Source organism: Lucilia sericata, unplaced genomic scaffold (genome assembly GCF_015586225.1).
Source record: "Lucilia sericata isolate MDLA Ls3-8-SP2 unplaced genomic scaffold, ASM1558622v1 Contig000207F_arrow, whole genome shotgun sequence".
NCBI lineage: Eukaryota > Metazoa > Arthropoda > Insecta > Diptera > Calliphoridae > Lucilia > Lucilia sericata.
In genome coordinates, this window is record NW_023994235.1 from 175,114 (window position 1) to 192,500 (window position 17,387).

Genomic DNA, 17,387 nt, shown 5'->3' on the forward strand with positions numbered 1-17,387 from the left:
GACTAGACTATAGACTAGACTATAGACTAGACTATAGACTAGACTATAGACTAGACTATAGACTAGACTATAGACTAGACTATAGACTAGACTATAGACTAGACTATAGACTAGACTATAGACTAGACTATAGACTAGACTATAGACTAGACTATAGACTAGACTATAGACTAGACTATAGACTAGACTATAGACTAGACTATAGACTAGACTATAGACTAGACTATAGACTAGACTATAGACTAGACTATAGACTAGACTATAGACTAGACTATAACTAGACTATAGACTAGACTATAGACTAGACTATAGACTAGACTATAGACTAGACTATAGACTAGACTATAGACTAGACTATAGACTAGACTATAGACTAGACTATAGACTAGACTATAGACTAGACTATAGACTAGACTATAGACTAGACTATAGACTAGACTATAGACTAGACTATAGACTAGACTATAGACTAGACTATAGACTAGACTATAGACTAGACTATAGACTAGACTATAGACTAGACTATAGACTAGACTATAGACTAGACTATAGACTAGACTATAGACTAGACTATAGACTAGACTATAGACTAGACTATAGACTAGACTATAGACTAGACTATAGACTAGACTATAGACTAGACTATAGACTAGACTATAGACTAGACTATAGACTAGACTATAGACTAGACTATAGACTAGACTATAGACTAGACTATAGACTAGACTATAGACTAGATAAGACTAGACTATAGACTAGACTATAGACTAGACTAGACTATAGACTAGACTATAGACTAGACTATAGACTAGACTATAGACTAGACTATAGACTAGACTATAGACTAGACTATAGACTAGACTATAGACTAGACTATAGACTAGACTATAGACTAGACTATAGACTAGACTATAGACTAGACTATAGACTAGACTATAGACTAGACTATAGACTAGACTATAGACTAGACTATAGACTAGACTATAGACTAGACTATAGACTAGACTATAGACTAGACTATAGACTAGACTATAGACTAGACTATAGACTAGACTCTAGACTAGACTCTACTAGACTCTAGACTAGACTCTAGACTAGTCTATAGACTAGACTATAACTAGACTATAGACTAGACTATAAACTAGACTATAGACTAGACTATAAACTAGACTATAGTCTATACATTAGTCTAGACTATAGACTATACTATATACTATACTATAGACTAGACTATAAACTAGTCTATAGACTAGACTATAGACTAGACTATAAACTAGTCTATAGACTAGACTATAAACTAGTCTATAGACTAGACTATAAACTAGTCTATAGACTAGACTATAAACTAGTCTATAGACTAGACTATAAACTAGTCTATAGACTAGACTATAGACTAGTCTATAGACTAGACTATAGACTAGACTATAGACAAGACTATAAACTAGTCTATAGACTAGACTAGACTATAAACTAGTCTATAGACTAGACTATAGACTAGACTATAGACTAGACTATAGACTAGACTATAGACTAGACTATAGACTAGACTATAGACTAGACTATAGACTAGACTATAGACTAGACTATAGACTAGACTATAGACTAGACTGTAGACTAGACTATAGACTAGACTATACTATAGACTTGACTATAGACTAGACTATAGACTAGACTATAGACTAGTCTATAGACTAGACTATAGACTAGACTATAGACTAGACTATAGACTAGACTATAGACTACACTATAGACTAGACTAAAGACTAGACTATAGACTAGACTACAGACTAGACCATAGACTATTTGCTAAACTATGATCAGACTAGTCGGATGATAGATTTATTCTTAAGTATTTTCATAGTCTAGTTTTCTCGTAATAATAAAAAACTAAATTACAACAGGAGACACAATAAAATACCTAATTAAAATAAGATAAACAAATTTCAACATATTAAAAAATAAAATACTTTGAATGAAAATCTTATAACAGACAAATTATGTAATGATGAGTGAACAATAATCATGAATATAACTCGTCAACAGAAATAAAAAAATAAAACAAAACAAACAAAAAATATGTCAAAACCCAGTTATTTGCCAAAATGTGAACTAAAATAACAAAGTTTTATTGTGAAAACCTACAAAAGCAAAGCGAAACAAGAGCAAACTTAAAAGATGTAAGACAAAATGATTTATGATAAATTGTTTAAAAAAACACGCACTCAAAAGAAAACAAAATTAATTTTTACACTTTTTATAAGTAGTAATTTTAATTAAAAATATTACAACAAGAGTAATATTTACAAAAAAAACATTAACAAATAATAAATAAACATTTGACGTCACAAAACAGTTTACCTATAGAGTCATGGGTTAAATACGGGTTGGAACATAAAATCCCATACATGTTTTTGGAGTTAAACCCGAAAAACTTGTACATGCATTTTTAAATTCATTCATGTTTAACGGCCAAGTAACTTGTATATGACTCATAAGAGTTATACCTTTAAATTTGTTTTTGTATATGACCCTTTAATTTGTTTTTATTTGTTGTAGTTGTGTTAATGAGTCAAATAAAAAAAATAGTGAATAAAATTCAAAATTGATCATATTTTTATAAAAGCCCCCAATGCCAGTAAATACGTCATCATAAGTATGTTGAGTTTGTTTTGAATTTGAAATTCAAAAATAATAAACACAATGTTTGTTGCGTGTATTTAGTACTTATAGTTTAAATTAAATTTACCGGCTATTTTTGCTGTGCTTAACCCATTAAATTGAATAGGTATAGAAAAGGGACGTATAAAAGTGATATGGTTAAAAGTACTTTGTAGGGTTTCAAAATGAGTTATCAGAAATCCCAAAATATTCCAAAGCAATACACAAAGTACCAGTCAGATGTCCATGCAATAACCTAATGTGTTAACTGTTTCGGAATTAATATGAGGTTAACCTATAAACCGAAAGCTAGATGGAAATTTACACGTATCACGTGATAAACCGAATACTCTGGCAAAGGTAAACTATGCAGTATAAGGGTAAGCCGGAAATAATTGGCAACGATATAGCGAATGTACTCCCTACAGAGGTTAGTTAGTTAGTTAGTTAGTTAGTTAGTTAGTTAGTTAGTTAGTTAGTTAGTTAGTAGTTAGTTAGTTAGTTAGTTAGTTAGTTAGTTAGTAGTTAGTTAGTTAGTTAGTTAGTTAGTTAGTTAGTTAGTTAGTTAGTTAGTTAGTTAGTTAGTTAGTTATTTAGTTAGTTAGTTAGTTAGTTAGTTAGTTAGTTAGTTAGTTAGTTAGTTAGTAGTTAGTTAGTTAGTTAGTTAGTAGTTAGTTAGTTAGTTAGTTAGTTAGTTAGTTAGTTAGTTAGTTAGTTAGTTAGTGTTAGTTAGTAGTTAGTTAGTTAGTAGTTAGTAGTAGTTAGTTAGTTAGTAGTTAGTTAGTTAGTTAGTTTAGTAGTTAGTTAGTTAGTTAGTTAGAGTTAGTTAGTTAGTTAGTAGTTAGTTAGTTAGTTAGTAGTTAGTTAGTTAGTTGTTAGTTAGTTAGTTAGTGTTAGTTAGTTAGTTAGTAGTAGTTAGTTAGTTAGTTAGTTAGTTAGTTAGTAGTTAGTTAGTTAGTTAGTTAGTTAGTTAGTTAGTTAGTTCGTTAGTTAGTTAGTTAGTAGTTAGTTAGTTAGTTAGTTAGTTAGTTATGTTAGTTAGTTAGTAGTTAGTTAGTTAGTTAGTTAGTTAGTTAGTTAGTTAGTAGTTAGTTAGTAGTTAGTTAGTTTAGTTAGTTAGTTAGTTAGTTAGTTAGTTAGTTAGTTAGTTAGTTTAGTTAGTAGTTAGTTAGTTAGTTAGTTAGTAGTTAGTTAGTTAGTTAGTAGTTAGTTAGTTAGGTAGTTAGTTAGGTTAGTAGTAGTTAGTTAGTAGTTAGTTAGTTAGTTAGTAGTTAGTTAGTTAGTTAGTAGTTAGTTAGTAGTTAGTTAGTTAGTTAGTTAGTAGTTAGTTAGTTAGTTAGTTAGTTAGTTAGTTAGTTAGTTAGTTAGTTAGTTAGTTAGTTAGTTAGTTAGTTAGTTAGTTAGTTTAGTTAGTTAGTTAGTTAGTAGTAGTTAGTTAGTAGTTAGTTAGTAGTTAGTTAGTTAGTTAGTTAGTTAGTTAGTTAGTTAGTTAGTTAGTTAGTTAGTAGTTAGTTAGTTAGTAGTTAGTTAGTAGTTAGTTAGTTAGTAGTTAGTTAGTTAGTTAGTTAGTTAGTTAGTAGTTAGTTAGTTAGTTAGTTAGTTAGTTAGTTAGTTAGTTAGTTAGTTAGTTAGTTAGTTAGTTAGTTAGTTAGTTAGTTAGTTAGTTAGTTAGTTAGTTAGTTAGTTAGTTAGTTAGTTAGTTAGTTAGTTAGTTAGTAGTTAGTTAGTTAGTAGTTAGTTAGTAGTTAGTTAGTTAGTTAGTTAGTTAGTTAGTAGTTAGTTAGTTAGTTAGTTAGTTAGTTGTAGTTAGTTAGTTAGTTAGTTAGTTAGTAGTTAGTTAGTTAGTTAGTTAGTGTAGTTAGTTAGTTAGTTAGTTAGTTAGTTAGTTAGTTAGTTAGTTAGTAGTTAGTTAGTTAGTTAGTTAGTTAGTTAGTTAGTTAGTTAGTTAGTTAGTTAGTTAGTTAGTTAGTTAGTTAGTTAGTTAGTTAGTTAGTAGTAGTTAGTTAGTTAGTAGTTAGTTAGTTAGTTTAGTTAGTTAGTTAGTTAGTTAGTTAGTTAGTTAGTTAGTTAGTTAGTTAGTTAGTTAGTAGTTAGTTAGTTAGGTTAGTTAGTTAGTTAGTTAGTTAGTTAGTTAGTTAGTTAGTTAGTTAGTTAGTTAGTTAGTTAGTTAGGTTAGTTAGTTAGTTAGTTAGTTAGTTAGTTAGTTAGTTAGTTAGTTAGTTAGTTAGTTAGTTAGTTAGTTAGTTAGTTAGTTAGTTAGTAGTTAGTTAGTTAGTTAGTTAGTGTTAGTTAGTTAGTAGTTAGTTAGTAGTTAGTTAGTTAGTTAGTTAGTTAGTTAGTTAGTTAGTTAGTTAGTTAGTTAGTTAGTTAGTTAGTTAGTTAGTTAGTTAGTTAGTTAGTTAGTTAGTTAGTTAGTTAGTTAGTTAGTTAGTTAGTTAGTTAGTTAGTTAGTTAGTTAGTAGTTAGTTAGTTAGTTAGTTAGTTAGTTAGTTAGTTAGTTAGTTAGTTAGTTAGTTAGTTAGTTAGTTAGTTAGTTAGTTGTAGTTAGTTAGTTAGTTAGTAGTTAGTTAGTTAGTTAGTTAGTAGTTAGTTAGTTAGTTAGTTAGTTAGTTAGTTAGTTAGTTAGTTAGTTAGTTAGTTAGTTAGTTAGTTAGTTAGTTAGTTAGTTAGTAGTTAGTTAGTTAGTAGTTAGTTAGTTAGTTAGTAGTTAGTAGTTAGTTAGTAGTTAGTAGTAGTTAGTTAGTTAGTTAGTTAGTTAGTTAGTAGTTAGTTAGTTAGTTAGTTAGTTAGTTAGTTAGTTAGTTAGTTAGTTAGTTAGTTAGTTAGTTAGTTAGTTAGTTAGTTAGTTAGTTAGTTAGTTAGTTAGTAGTTAGTTAGTTAGTTAGTTAGTTAGTTAGTTAGTTAGTTAGTTAGTTAGTTAGTTAGTTAGTTAGTTAGTTAGTTAGTAGTTAGTTAGTTAGTTAGTTAGTTAGTTAGTTAGTTAGTAGTTAGTTAGTTAGTTAGTTAGTTAGTTAGTTAGTTAGTTAGTTAGTTAGTTAGTTAGTTAGTTTAGTTAGTTAGTTAGTTAGTAGTTAGTTAGTTAGTTAGTTAGTTAGTTAGTTAGTTAGTTAGTTAGTTAGTTAGTTAGTAGTTAGTTAGTTAGTTAGTTAGTTAGTTAGTTAGTTAGTTAGTTAGTTAGTTAGTTAGTTAGTTAGTTAGTTAGTTAGTTAGTTAGTTAGTTAGTAGTTAGTTAGTTAGTTAGTTAGTTAGTTAGTTAGTTAGTTAGTTAGTTAGTTAGTTAGTTAGTAGTTAGTTAGTTAGTTAGTTAGTTAGTTAGTAGTTAGTTAGTTAGTTAGTTAGTTAGTTAGTTAGTAGTTAGTTAGTTAGTTAGTTAGTTAGTTAGTTAGTTAGTTAGTTAGTTAGTTAGTTAGTTAGTTAGTTAGTTAGTTAGTTAGTTAGTTAGTTAGTTAGTTAGTTAGTTAGTTAGTTAGTTAGTTAGTAGTTAGTTAGTTAGTTAGTTAGTTAGTTAGTTAGTAGTTAGTTAGTTAGTTAGTTAGTTAGTTAGTTAGTTCGTTAGTTAGTTAGTTAGTTAGTTAGTTAGTTAGTTAGTTAGTTAGTTAGTTAGTTAGTTAGGTTAGTAGTTAGTTAGTTAGTTAGTTAGTTAGTTAGTTAGTTAGTTAGTTAGTTAGTTAGTTAGTTAGTTAGTTAGTAGTTAGTTAGTTAGTTAGTAGTTAGTTAGTTAGTTAGTTAGTTAGTTAGTTAGTTAGTTAGTTAGTTAGTTAGTTAGTTAGTTAGTTAGTTAGTTAGTTAGTTAGTTAGTTAGTTAGTTAGTTAGTTAGTTAGTTAGTTAGTTAGTTAGTTAGTTAGTTAGTTAGTTAGTTTAGTTAGTTAGTTAGTTAGTTAGTTAGTTAGTTAGTTAGTTAGTTAGTTAGTAGTTAGTTAGTTAGTTAGTTAGTTAGTTAGTTAGTTAGTTAGTTAGTTAGTTAGTAGTTAGTTAGTTAGTTAGTTAGTTAGTTAGTTAGTTAGTTAGTTAGTTAGTTAGTTAGTAGTTAGTTAGTTAGTTAGTGACTGAGTGTGTTAGTGAGTTAGTTTCTTTGTTTCACAAAATTCTGAATCTCCCACAAGGGGTTAAACCGTCATTCGGAATTACCGAAGATCAGTTACTTACCATTTACATACTAAGTCGTGTATACAAATTTAAAAATTTACGCGCAAAATATTAAGCTGTATATTTTAATTATATTTGCGTTTAACAAAAAATCAATCAATAATTAACTTTTTTCTCTTCTTTTTACACCTAAAATACGCTAAAATACTCAGAAACTTGAGTATGGTCAGTATTATGCCGCGTTTTATTTTTAGCCTTTTTAAACTACTTATTAACAAACTTTTGACAAAAAAATAAAAATTTCTTAGAAATAAAAACTTTTAGAAAAAAACCAAAAAAGTTTATTAATCTGCCAGAAGTGTGCCAATAGTAAATTAGATAAATTAAAAACAATATCAAATGAATACAAAACTAGTTTAATGATTCGTGGGAATTTTTGTGAATTTAGTTCTTTGAACTTGTTAAGGTCTTTTAGAAAATAAATTCATTTTTTTAAGAATTGGAAATTTGAGATTCTTAAACATGTGATTTGAAATTAATAGTTATTGTTTTTAAAACGTTTAGCATTGCCTTCATATGTATACATTATTTTAAATATTTAAAAGTTTAAATTAAATATTTAACTCTAAATATAAATAAACATTGCCATAATTTAAATAATTATATATGCAAAGCACGCAATTTTCGGGACATGTTGTCTATAAACAATTTGTCAAAATCATATAAAATACTATATACAACTACAAAATCATTTGAATTCATGAATCTACTGTAATGAATCATCTTCTTGGTTGGAATGAAATAAAATTGTAACAGAAACTGAAACTATAACTATAACTATAAACACTCCATAGGCAACAGTACATTTCGAGTGTAGACAATAAAAAATAATGAGTTTGTGTACCAACTGATTTATTTTAATGATGAGAAATTTAAAATACTTTATTTATCTACTTTAAATGTGACCTATATTTTTGGGTTTAACACTTAAATGTCCTCATTTACTAAATCTCAACTTTAATAGAGTTAAAGGAAACGAATATCTGCAATTGCATTTTCAAATGTTTTAAGTGGAGTTTTCGATCGATACGAATCAAAAAAAGACCCTTTCCCTTCATTTTTTATCAAAAACATATTTCTTACTCTCAAGCCAATATTTTATTAAAAAAGTTTTTTTTTTCTCAAAAATTCAATTTTTTGACATGGAGAAGTCGAACGGACCATATGATTTGTGAACGATTTGATTACCCTAGTTCCACACAAAGAAGGACCCTGTAAAAACAATTTTTCTCATATCGCTCACCCGGCTTGCTTCGCAGCAGTTTATTCCTTAGTAATTGATATTTTTTGGTTATCTCATGAAAGGTACAGACGTTATTATTTCTTAAAATGTGGATGATTTCTGCATTATTCGCATTCCTGAAGAAGTCTTTTCGTTGATTAGGCTGCTCTAGGTGCTACTGTCGACGTAATAGGTTGAACGAAATACGAATCCATCAATTAAGCCATAGACCTGTTATTTCTCACAGAGAACACACTGTGGTGAATTTGGTATGAACAAAGTAAATCCTGAATATACCCTGAAAATGAAGAAAAATTCAATGCTAACACTGGTATAAGATCCATCACCATTCAGCACATTTCTCATTTATCCGACACATTTATTGAGAAAAACATTCAACAGGCTCAATCTAGATATGCGGGTAGGTAAGGTCCACATACCCCCGCATCCATCCCGTATCATTACATATTTCTAACGCTTAGTCCCAGAGTCACTCCTCTTAGGGGTCGAATGTCGAAGTGCTTTACGTGAACACCTGCCCTGAGGGCCTTATTTCATGGTGGTTTTTTTTCATCCACTGGGTATACTTGAGAACGGTCTATCATGCGCCCCTGAATCCTTCTATGAAGAAATCAGGTGGCAATTTTTGTACATGGCTGAGTCGGTCCATGTACAAGTACTTTTCGAGCTATCTATTCTCTTGCCATAGTAGCCCCGTTGGGGAATAACAGGTGTCATGAGACAAGCTCAATCTAACCCCGACAAAGGAGAAGGCAATCACTGATTAGAGACGATAGAAGGGGCGGACCAAAACATCAGGTGAAAACACCCTATTGATGTTATGAGGAATGCTCTGTACCTACAAACATTCTCATCATCTAAAGACTCAGCCCATTGCATTCCTGGACCTCTTAAAGTGGCCAAATCACACTACTGAGATGACTCTGTTGTTTTGGCAACAGCAGCTGGAGACGTATTTAGTAGCCCGAAATACCCAAAATAATGAATCAATATCCCTCTACATGAACCGATCTGCTTGACTAAGGATGTAAGAATTTCCAAGGTCAACTGAACCCAATAATTGCCCCGGGATTAACCGGGATTAATGGGAAGATCTTTTCTTTATATGACTCTGTGGTTCAACTCCAGGTCAACACATTCAAATAAAAGCCAAGGATACATTTGACACCACCAGGTACTCTAGTTGCATAGAACATGAAGTTAACATGCACCTGGGGGCTCTGTGTGTATATTAAAATCAGTTTTCAGAAGACCCCAGATAACTACGAGATCCGAAACATTAATAATTTTATCAAGCATGCTTTCATATGGTAAATTTTGCTTGTTTATAAAAACAAAACAGAACAGAGCAAGAACATGTTATTTTGTTTTGTTATTGCCAAAATCAAAGATGGAAAATTGTGTGGGGGAAATTAAGCAAGGATGGGAAAAAATAAAAAAAATTTAAAATTACTAAAAAAAATTGAAAATTTGAAAAAAATAAAAAAAATAAAAATTACTAAAAAAATTGAAAATTTGAAATGAAATTAAATAAAAATTAAGCATGTAGAGCCCGTCGTAAAAGAGCACCAAATAAGAGGGAAGTTTTTTGTATTACGAATGTAGAGCCCGGAGTAAAATATAAGCTACAAAAGAGGGCTTTTTGGTACTATTTTCATTTTAAAAAGGGGAGTTTCTCGTAATGTTTCGTCATTCAAATGTTACTTTTTGGCACTTTTTCGTTTTTTAATTGGTACTTTTTGAATATTTAACATAACACACAACTTCCTGAATGAATGAAAATCTGTAAAAGGGGATTCTGGTTTCCAGAATACTTTCTGTGAACAATATTTCAGTATATTACAAACGAAATAATCAATTATGGGGGTATAATTCTGATGAAAAAATATAACGAAAAATCCAATCATTTTTAAGGCCAAGGATCAATAGAACAAATTTCAAGAAATGTTCAATATTAATATTGAACACTATTCTTTTGAAAACATATTAAAAACTCTTTAACAAATTTAAAACTTAAAACGTCCTCCATTCATTCGTAGAAATAAACTGAATAAAAAGAATTAAGCCAAAACAAACGTTTAGTCAACAAACCAAAATCAAACTTTGTGACGTCAAACCAAACAAATAAGTAAACCCTGCTGTATTAGGCTTAAAGAGAAGCTATGTATGTTGTTGTTGTTGTTTATCAAATGAGACAAGCTTAAACTTAATGCTATATGTCTTTTGCAGAGATTTTTTAAAGTATTGTCTGTATAGTTTAAACTAAAGCCTAAAGTAAGCAAAAATAAAAAATAAACTGAGACAATGATGAGATTGGCTTTTTTGTAGTTTTTAGTATAAAAACTAACGAATCTGGGCAATACAGCACAGTCAACGTACAGACAACAAACGAAGTGGAGCAAAAGTGTTGTGAATAACAAAATTTAAGGATATTTATTTTATTTATTACATAAGGATTACAAATAAACAAAAAATACAAAGTGAGTTGAAATACAAAAACATATATAAAAAAACAGAAACAAAAGTAAGAGACAAAAGTTTACAAAAAAATGCAAGTGAAGTTTCAAAAAAAAAGTTATTATGAAACCTGATTAAACCATAAAAATGGGTTGAGAAAAAAATTAAAAGACCTTGATGGTTATGAAATTTGTATGAAAACCGAAAACGAGTAAAAGAAATGTTATAAAAAATATGATTGTGGATGTATAAGAAAGGGGATAAATACAATTGTAATTGTATTGAAAAGTGAACAATTGAATATTAATGGTTTTATAATTTCATAAATTGTTTTAAAATGTAATGTAATGTAGAAATAGTGGACATACATACATATTTTAAATATCAAAAGTTTTTTTAATGTAAAAATTGTATTTCTTTGGAGATCTCTCTTAAAAGTAGTTGGCAACGAGAAGCTACATTTCCTATAACTTTGACAACGTTGTGACTTCAACAAATATTTCTTAATGATCTACAAATTGCTCTGCAATTTCAATTTCTTGTGCCTAATAATAGTATTTAATCTTAATATTTTATGAAGATCTTTCCAAATCTTTGTAACTTCTTCAGATTAGTTGGCAATGTGCTGGTGCAATTCCTGCATTTTTGACAACGTTAAGGCTTTAAAGATCTTTAATCTGCTCAACCATTTCAATACTTCTTGGCTCAAATAATGGCAAAACTTATTCAAAATAGTTGGCAATGTAATGCAGGACATAAACTGCATCTTTTGGCAACGTAGTGGCTTCATCAAATAATTCATAATGATCTTCAAATTGCCCTATAATTTCAATACTTCTTGGATCAAATAATGGTGTTTAATGTAAAACTTTAATGTCCTGTGAAAATCTTTAAAAATCCTTGTAACATCTTTAGAATAGTTGGCAACGAGGTGTTGCATTTCCTGTATCTTCTACAAGCTCCAACACATGGTTCTTAGTGATCTTTAACATGCTCCGCAATTTAAGTATTTCTTGGGCCAAACTTTTTCCCAATATGTAGTTTGCAATGTGATGGTGCATTTCCTGCATCATTGGCAACGTTATGGCTTCATGAAATATTTCTTAAAGATATTCAACTTGTCCTTAAATTTCAATATTTCTTGGGCCAAATAATGGTGTTTAATGTAAAACTTTTATGTCCTGTGGAGATCTTTGCAAATCTTTGAAAATTCTTCAAAATAGTTGGCAATGCGATGGTACATTTCTTGCATCGTTGGCAACGTTAAGACTTCCACAAATGTTGCTGAATGATCATTGAATTGCCCAGCAATTTCAATACCTTTCTAAGAAATTGTAATCGGAATAATCTTAATCTTAATCCCTCAAATAATTTCACCATATTTCCACAAATCTGGGCTTCAGTATTAATCTCTTCTTAATGATAAATATTAAGACATTTCATAGTAATATTTTATATCAATGAATCCATTCTTATTCTTGTATCCAAATCAAGGGAATGTCTCCTACAAATTAGGCGCTCCATAACTGATTTAAATATCGTCTGGTGTATCAATTACTTAAGATTTTGTTAATAATTATCTCCGGCAATTTCTCCATCAATTGCATTTAAAAACTCCATCAGTTGCAAGACTAAATTTTCAGCATTTTATAGCCGATCGTGTAATTGACTTTATTTAATTAAATTAAAACAAAAAAGTTAACAAATTCAAATAAAAACAATTTCCAATTGTCTGAGGGGAATTGTTAATATATACGATTTCTATTCAATTAACATTACAATACATCATTGTTAATTTCTCACTTATTGTCGGCAAATGCAACACTGCACATATATTTTCAATTTACAGAAATGTTTAAATTATTCACCCACTATATCCGGTTTAAAACCGTTACATTACATTTATTTATGCAAAAAAAAACACACACACACACACACGTGAAAAAAAAAACAATTTCATTTAATTTACTTCTTTACTTCTCTGTTTTGCATAACTTTCGCGCTCCAGAAGATAAAACCTTAACAGTAATTACCTAAAATATAATCCCACACATTGAAATACTAACCAAAAACCAGACAAATCCATGACATAACAAAATAGTTACCAAAAACAACAATAATATAAAATAAAAAAGCAACAGTCAAGATACTCGTTAAAGTCATAGGGCGTTAAATTTTTATAAGTATTTGTATGCATATTTTATTTACAACTTCCCTAAAAGTGGAAAAGTACCAACATAAAGTTACAACTAAATGACTCTCAGGTCTTGTCAGCTGTCAAAAGCTAAAGACTAAGAGTCGTGTTATTTTTATAATTTCTATAAAAACTTTGCTCTCAACGCTCCGTTTAAGCAAACATTGCAAAATTATTTCAATTTAACAAAAATCCCAAAAAAATACATAGTAAGAAACAGGGGAAGGAAACGTTACAAAAATTACTTCATACTCTGTGCAACAATGGAAAAAAATTGATGCTTGAAATTATCTTTGCACAAGCATCAACAACAACAACAACAAAACTTGCACAACTCCACCATAGTCAGTCATCCATCCAGCGAAGAAACAAATCCGCCAAGCCAAGTCAATATATTTGGTACCAATGCAAGCTTTTTACTCGTTGTAGTAATTTGTTTATGCCGGCTTTAAGCTAATGACCTTAAAACGAAAGTAAAAGTATATTGTTGCTTTTTTTCTATTATGTATGTGTGTGTTTCCTTAACGACGCATGAGTCAATCAGCGCTACCGAATCATACAAACCGGTTGAATATGCGCACGTTAGTAGTTTATACATATAGAGTGAGTGTTAATGAAGTTACTCTTCTTTGGTTTTGTTTATTTTTTACGCTTCGTTTTGAAATGTTTACCAACAACAATAACGAAATTCAAAAGTAGCACAATGACCACTAGAGTGTTTTTAGTATTGAGGCCATGATGGAGGTGTCTTCACAAACATAAAATATATTATTATTATTATTATTACTTAATATTCATCAGCCATCAACGCTATCAATAATTTGAAGGTCAATATTTATGGTTTTTCTTTTCTTTTTATTTCTTTTTACAGCATGGGATTGATGTTAAATTGGGCCCTTTTGGCCACGGTTCTATTAGCTGGCATCTTACACACACAAGCTGAAGAGCAAACATCCTGGAGTGGTAGCTGGTCAGTGCCAGCACAGGATTCTATGTTGAGTAAACGTTCTGCTGACGCTGATGCCGAACCCAAGCAGGGAGAAGAAGATGTACAAGGTCGCAATTATGCCGTTAATGAGCCCATTTATAGTAATGATACCGATATTAATCAAATAATTGATCAAATCATCAATTCCCGTCGTGAAGGTAGAATTTTGAATGAATATGATCGTGTCTATGAAGATGGCAATGTAGATCAGGCTTTGATGCAAGGAAATGATATGCAGGCTCGTAATTTGGTGCGTGATAAATTGTGTGCTTTGGGTTTGATGAACTGTGAAGAAGCCAAACGTCCTTACTATTCCAGTATTTATGCTCAGGGTCCACCTAAATATGGTGGTGGTCCTTATGGTGCTCCCAAGCCAATGCCTCCTCCCTCATATTTCAATGGACGTCCTCATATGGGTCCTCCTCCCTCTTCGGTTAATTCTTTCGGTCCACCACGCAAAGTAGGCTATGAAAGTTCTTACAAACCTGGCTACAGACCCTCAGGACCAGGACCTAATTACAATGGCCCCTATTTGGAATCTCCTCCCCCTTCAGCTATTGATGGTTCTTCTTCATCGGCTAGTTTCAGCAGACCTCCACCTGGAGCCGTTATTTATGGCAGCAAACCTCCTGGTCCCATCTACACTGGTCATGGTCCTTCTCCTCCCTATGCCTTTGAAAATCCCGAAAAGATTCAAGTAGCCGGTTCTCAACAAACCAACTTCTATAGCCACCAATCATCCGCTTCAGCTGCTTCTTCCAGTACTAAAGTTGTAGTAGCTGGTGGTATACCTACCGGTGCTGCTGTGTCTTCGAATTCTGCTTCATCCGCTTCTTCTTTGCAACAACATGTTCATCATCACTATCATCATGTAGAAGGTGCTGAAGGCGCTAAAGTTCCTAGTGTAGCCATACCAGTAGGTTCAGGACAAACCATTAATACCGATTTCTCTGCCTTAGCTCAATCTTCAACGGCCTTTACTCCTGAAACTCAGGGTTCATTCCAGTCTAATTCTGCTTTTAATGCTGGTTTCAATGGTGCTTCCCAGGGTGGTCTTTTGTCTCAAGGTGCTTCTAGTTTCGGACAAGGTGCTTCTAGTTTCGGCCAAGGTGGTTCTAGCTTCGGACAAGGTGGTTCCAGTTTCGGACAAGGATTGAATGGTTTCAAGCCTAATGGTGATTTATATTCCAAACCTTCTGCTGGTTTAGCTTCATTCGGTGGCATCTCTTCCTCATCTTCTGGTTTTGGACAATCTGGTTTTGGTCAATCTGGTTATGGACAAGCTAGCACTCCTGGCTCCAGCTATCACAGTCAAAATCCCGATTATTACAAAAAGGAATTACACAATATTGGTGGTATTGCCGCTTCTTCCAGCAACAATTTCAATAGTTTAACTTCCGGCTATGGCAATGAACAATTCAATGGTGGTTATGACATTGCTCGCAATCAATTTGTCGATTGTCAATGTGTACCCTTCAATCAATGTCCTGCTGCCGATCGTATTGGTCGCAAAGAAGATTTAATTTTACCTATTGATCCTCGTAATTTGGGTAAAGATATTGAGGCTTTAAGTGATGAAGCTGCTGCCAATATTACCGTCTCTGCCACAGCGGAAAAGAAATCGGATGAACAAAAATCTGAAGATGACAAGACTGAAGACAAGAAACGTAGCAAGCGTCAAGCTATCCAAGAAGAAGAAAATAAACCCGAAGATGCTGCTTCTGATATGACTCAAGATTCTCAAGGCGTAAGTTTTTAGTTTCTTAAAAAAAATAACTTTAACCTTTTTTAAATCCTTAACAAATGCCAGCATATTTTCTAATACAACAAATAACCAAAGCCTTTAACATTTTAATACCCCTGCAGTTTTAGCAACATTTTTTTTAATAATGCTGCACACTACGCTGCCTAAACTTAAACGTCTTCATGTTCTTATAAGGTTGGTAACTCTCGCCCAAAGATTCTCCAAGATGTCGGCCTGGAAGTGCGTATGTTTAGTTTATGTGCGGTGGCGTATGTGCTTTACGTAACTAATCTAAACTAAAATCCATCGTAAGCTAACCGCACTTTCATGGAGTTACATTTTTGCACGCACTTTTTAATGTAGCATGTTGCTGTCGTCCCAGAAACAGACGCACAAATGTTATAACGAATGTAAACTTTTCCAATCTCTAGCGCCTAGGACTACCTGCCTTGCAAGCTATTGAATTGATACGCCGCAAAATTTTGCCAACATATGGTGTTTCTTTTGGTCTCCCCTATCCCAATAACCCTGGCGGTTATCCCACCAATGTTTTGGGTGAAAATTATCCTGCTCAAAATCCTCATTTTGGAGCTCTGGGACCAAATGGTCTTAATCTTGGCTTAATAAATGTAAATCCCTTGGTATCTGTACAAGTAAAGAAAACAGAATTTGGTGAGAATGTAGTAAAACCTTTGGTGAATCTTCATATTACACCAAGTGCTAATATCTTTGATGCAGTTGGTAACCTATTTAAATCCAAGCCAAATGTGGTGCACAATAGTCACTACCATCATCATGAACATTATTCTGGATTTGATCATGATCATCATTCCCATCATGATGGTCCTACCTTTACCAGTCCAGGATCCATACACCATTTTCCTTCTACAGGACCAAGTTTTCACAAATACGAAATTGAAATGATACCCAGCAAACCAATATTTGAGTATCATTCTGGCCCACAAATATATACTGAACCAAGTTCTATACATCATTATGAGAATCATCATAAAGAACATTATGAACATGTGTCTAGCCATTCGACCTCGTTTGTCCACACGTCTCCTGGTCACTCTTCTTTCGGAGATCACTCATCTTATCCCACAACAACTTCAGGTTTTGATTCTAACTCACATTCGTATCCCCCCTCAGGAAGTGATTACGAACACACTTCTAGCCATTATCCAACGGGTAGTGCTAGTTTTGGTTCATCATCACATTCCTATCAACCTCCAGACAACGAGTTTACACACACTGCAAGTCACTATCCAACTGGAGGGGCAAATTTTGGACCCTCTCCACTTACATACCCAACACCTGGCAATGAATTTGGACAAGGTTACTCCACAGGTTTTGGTACTAGTGGTTATGATGGCAACCAAGGTTTTGAAAACCCATACGATCGCAGTTCTCGAGTTAATCAATCTTTAACATTTTCCGAATCCCAACGTTATCGAAAAGGAAAAGAATTGGAATACACAAATACTGATATCACACATCCAATACCTACACAAGCTCCAGGAGCTGCTGAGGGTAGTGATTATATAACATTTCCTAGAGATCGCAAAAGGCGTAGCATAGAAGAACATGAAGAAACGGTAGAGAAACGTAGTAGTGTATTAGCAGAAACGGTTAAGCTACAAGAGGTATTTAGTGTTAAAGGATTACCAAACAGGATATTTATTTATCAATTCTTTAAAAGAATTTGTATTAAATATTTTATTTACTTTCCTTTTTAGCGTGCTTATTATGGCAACCGCCCTGTACAGAAGACTTGCCGTGTTAATGAAGTTTGCTGTCGTCGTCCCTTACGTCCAGCTCAACCACCACAACAACAATTAGGTCGTTGTGGTGTACGCAATGCTGCCGGTATTACCGGTCGTATCAAGAACCCCGTTTATGTAGATGGTGACAGTGAATTCGGTGAATATCCATGGCATGTAGCTATTTTGAAAA

The 17,387-nt window shown here is 32.0% G+C and overlaps 1 protein-coding gene across 2 annotated transcripts in view; it reads left to right on the top strand.

Moving 5' to 3' along the window:
• Nucleotides 1-10,414: 10,414 nt before the first annotated feature.
• The window catches only part of LOC119602096, an 8,117-nt gene continuing 1,144 nt past the window's right edge, over nt 10,415-17,387 (top strand). The window contains exons 1-4 of one of the 2 annotated variants that reach the window (XM_037953425.1): nt 10,415-10,528; nt 13,571-15,434; nt 15,863-17,077; nt 17,171-17,387. The exon at nt 17,171-17,387 is cut by the window's right edge and continues 85 nt beyond it. In XM_037953425.1, the coding sequence (XP_037809353.1) occupies nt 13,572-15,434; nt 15,863-17,077; nt 17,171-17,387 (3,295 nt within the window). In that variant the 5' untranslated portion in view covers nt 10,415-10,528; nt 13,571. The remainder of the gene's footprint in view (nt 10,529-13,570; nt 15,435-15,862; nt 17,078-17,170) is intronic. The other variant, XM_037953424.1, reaches the window with a different exon arrangement.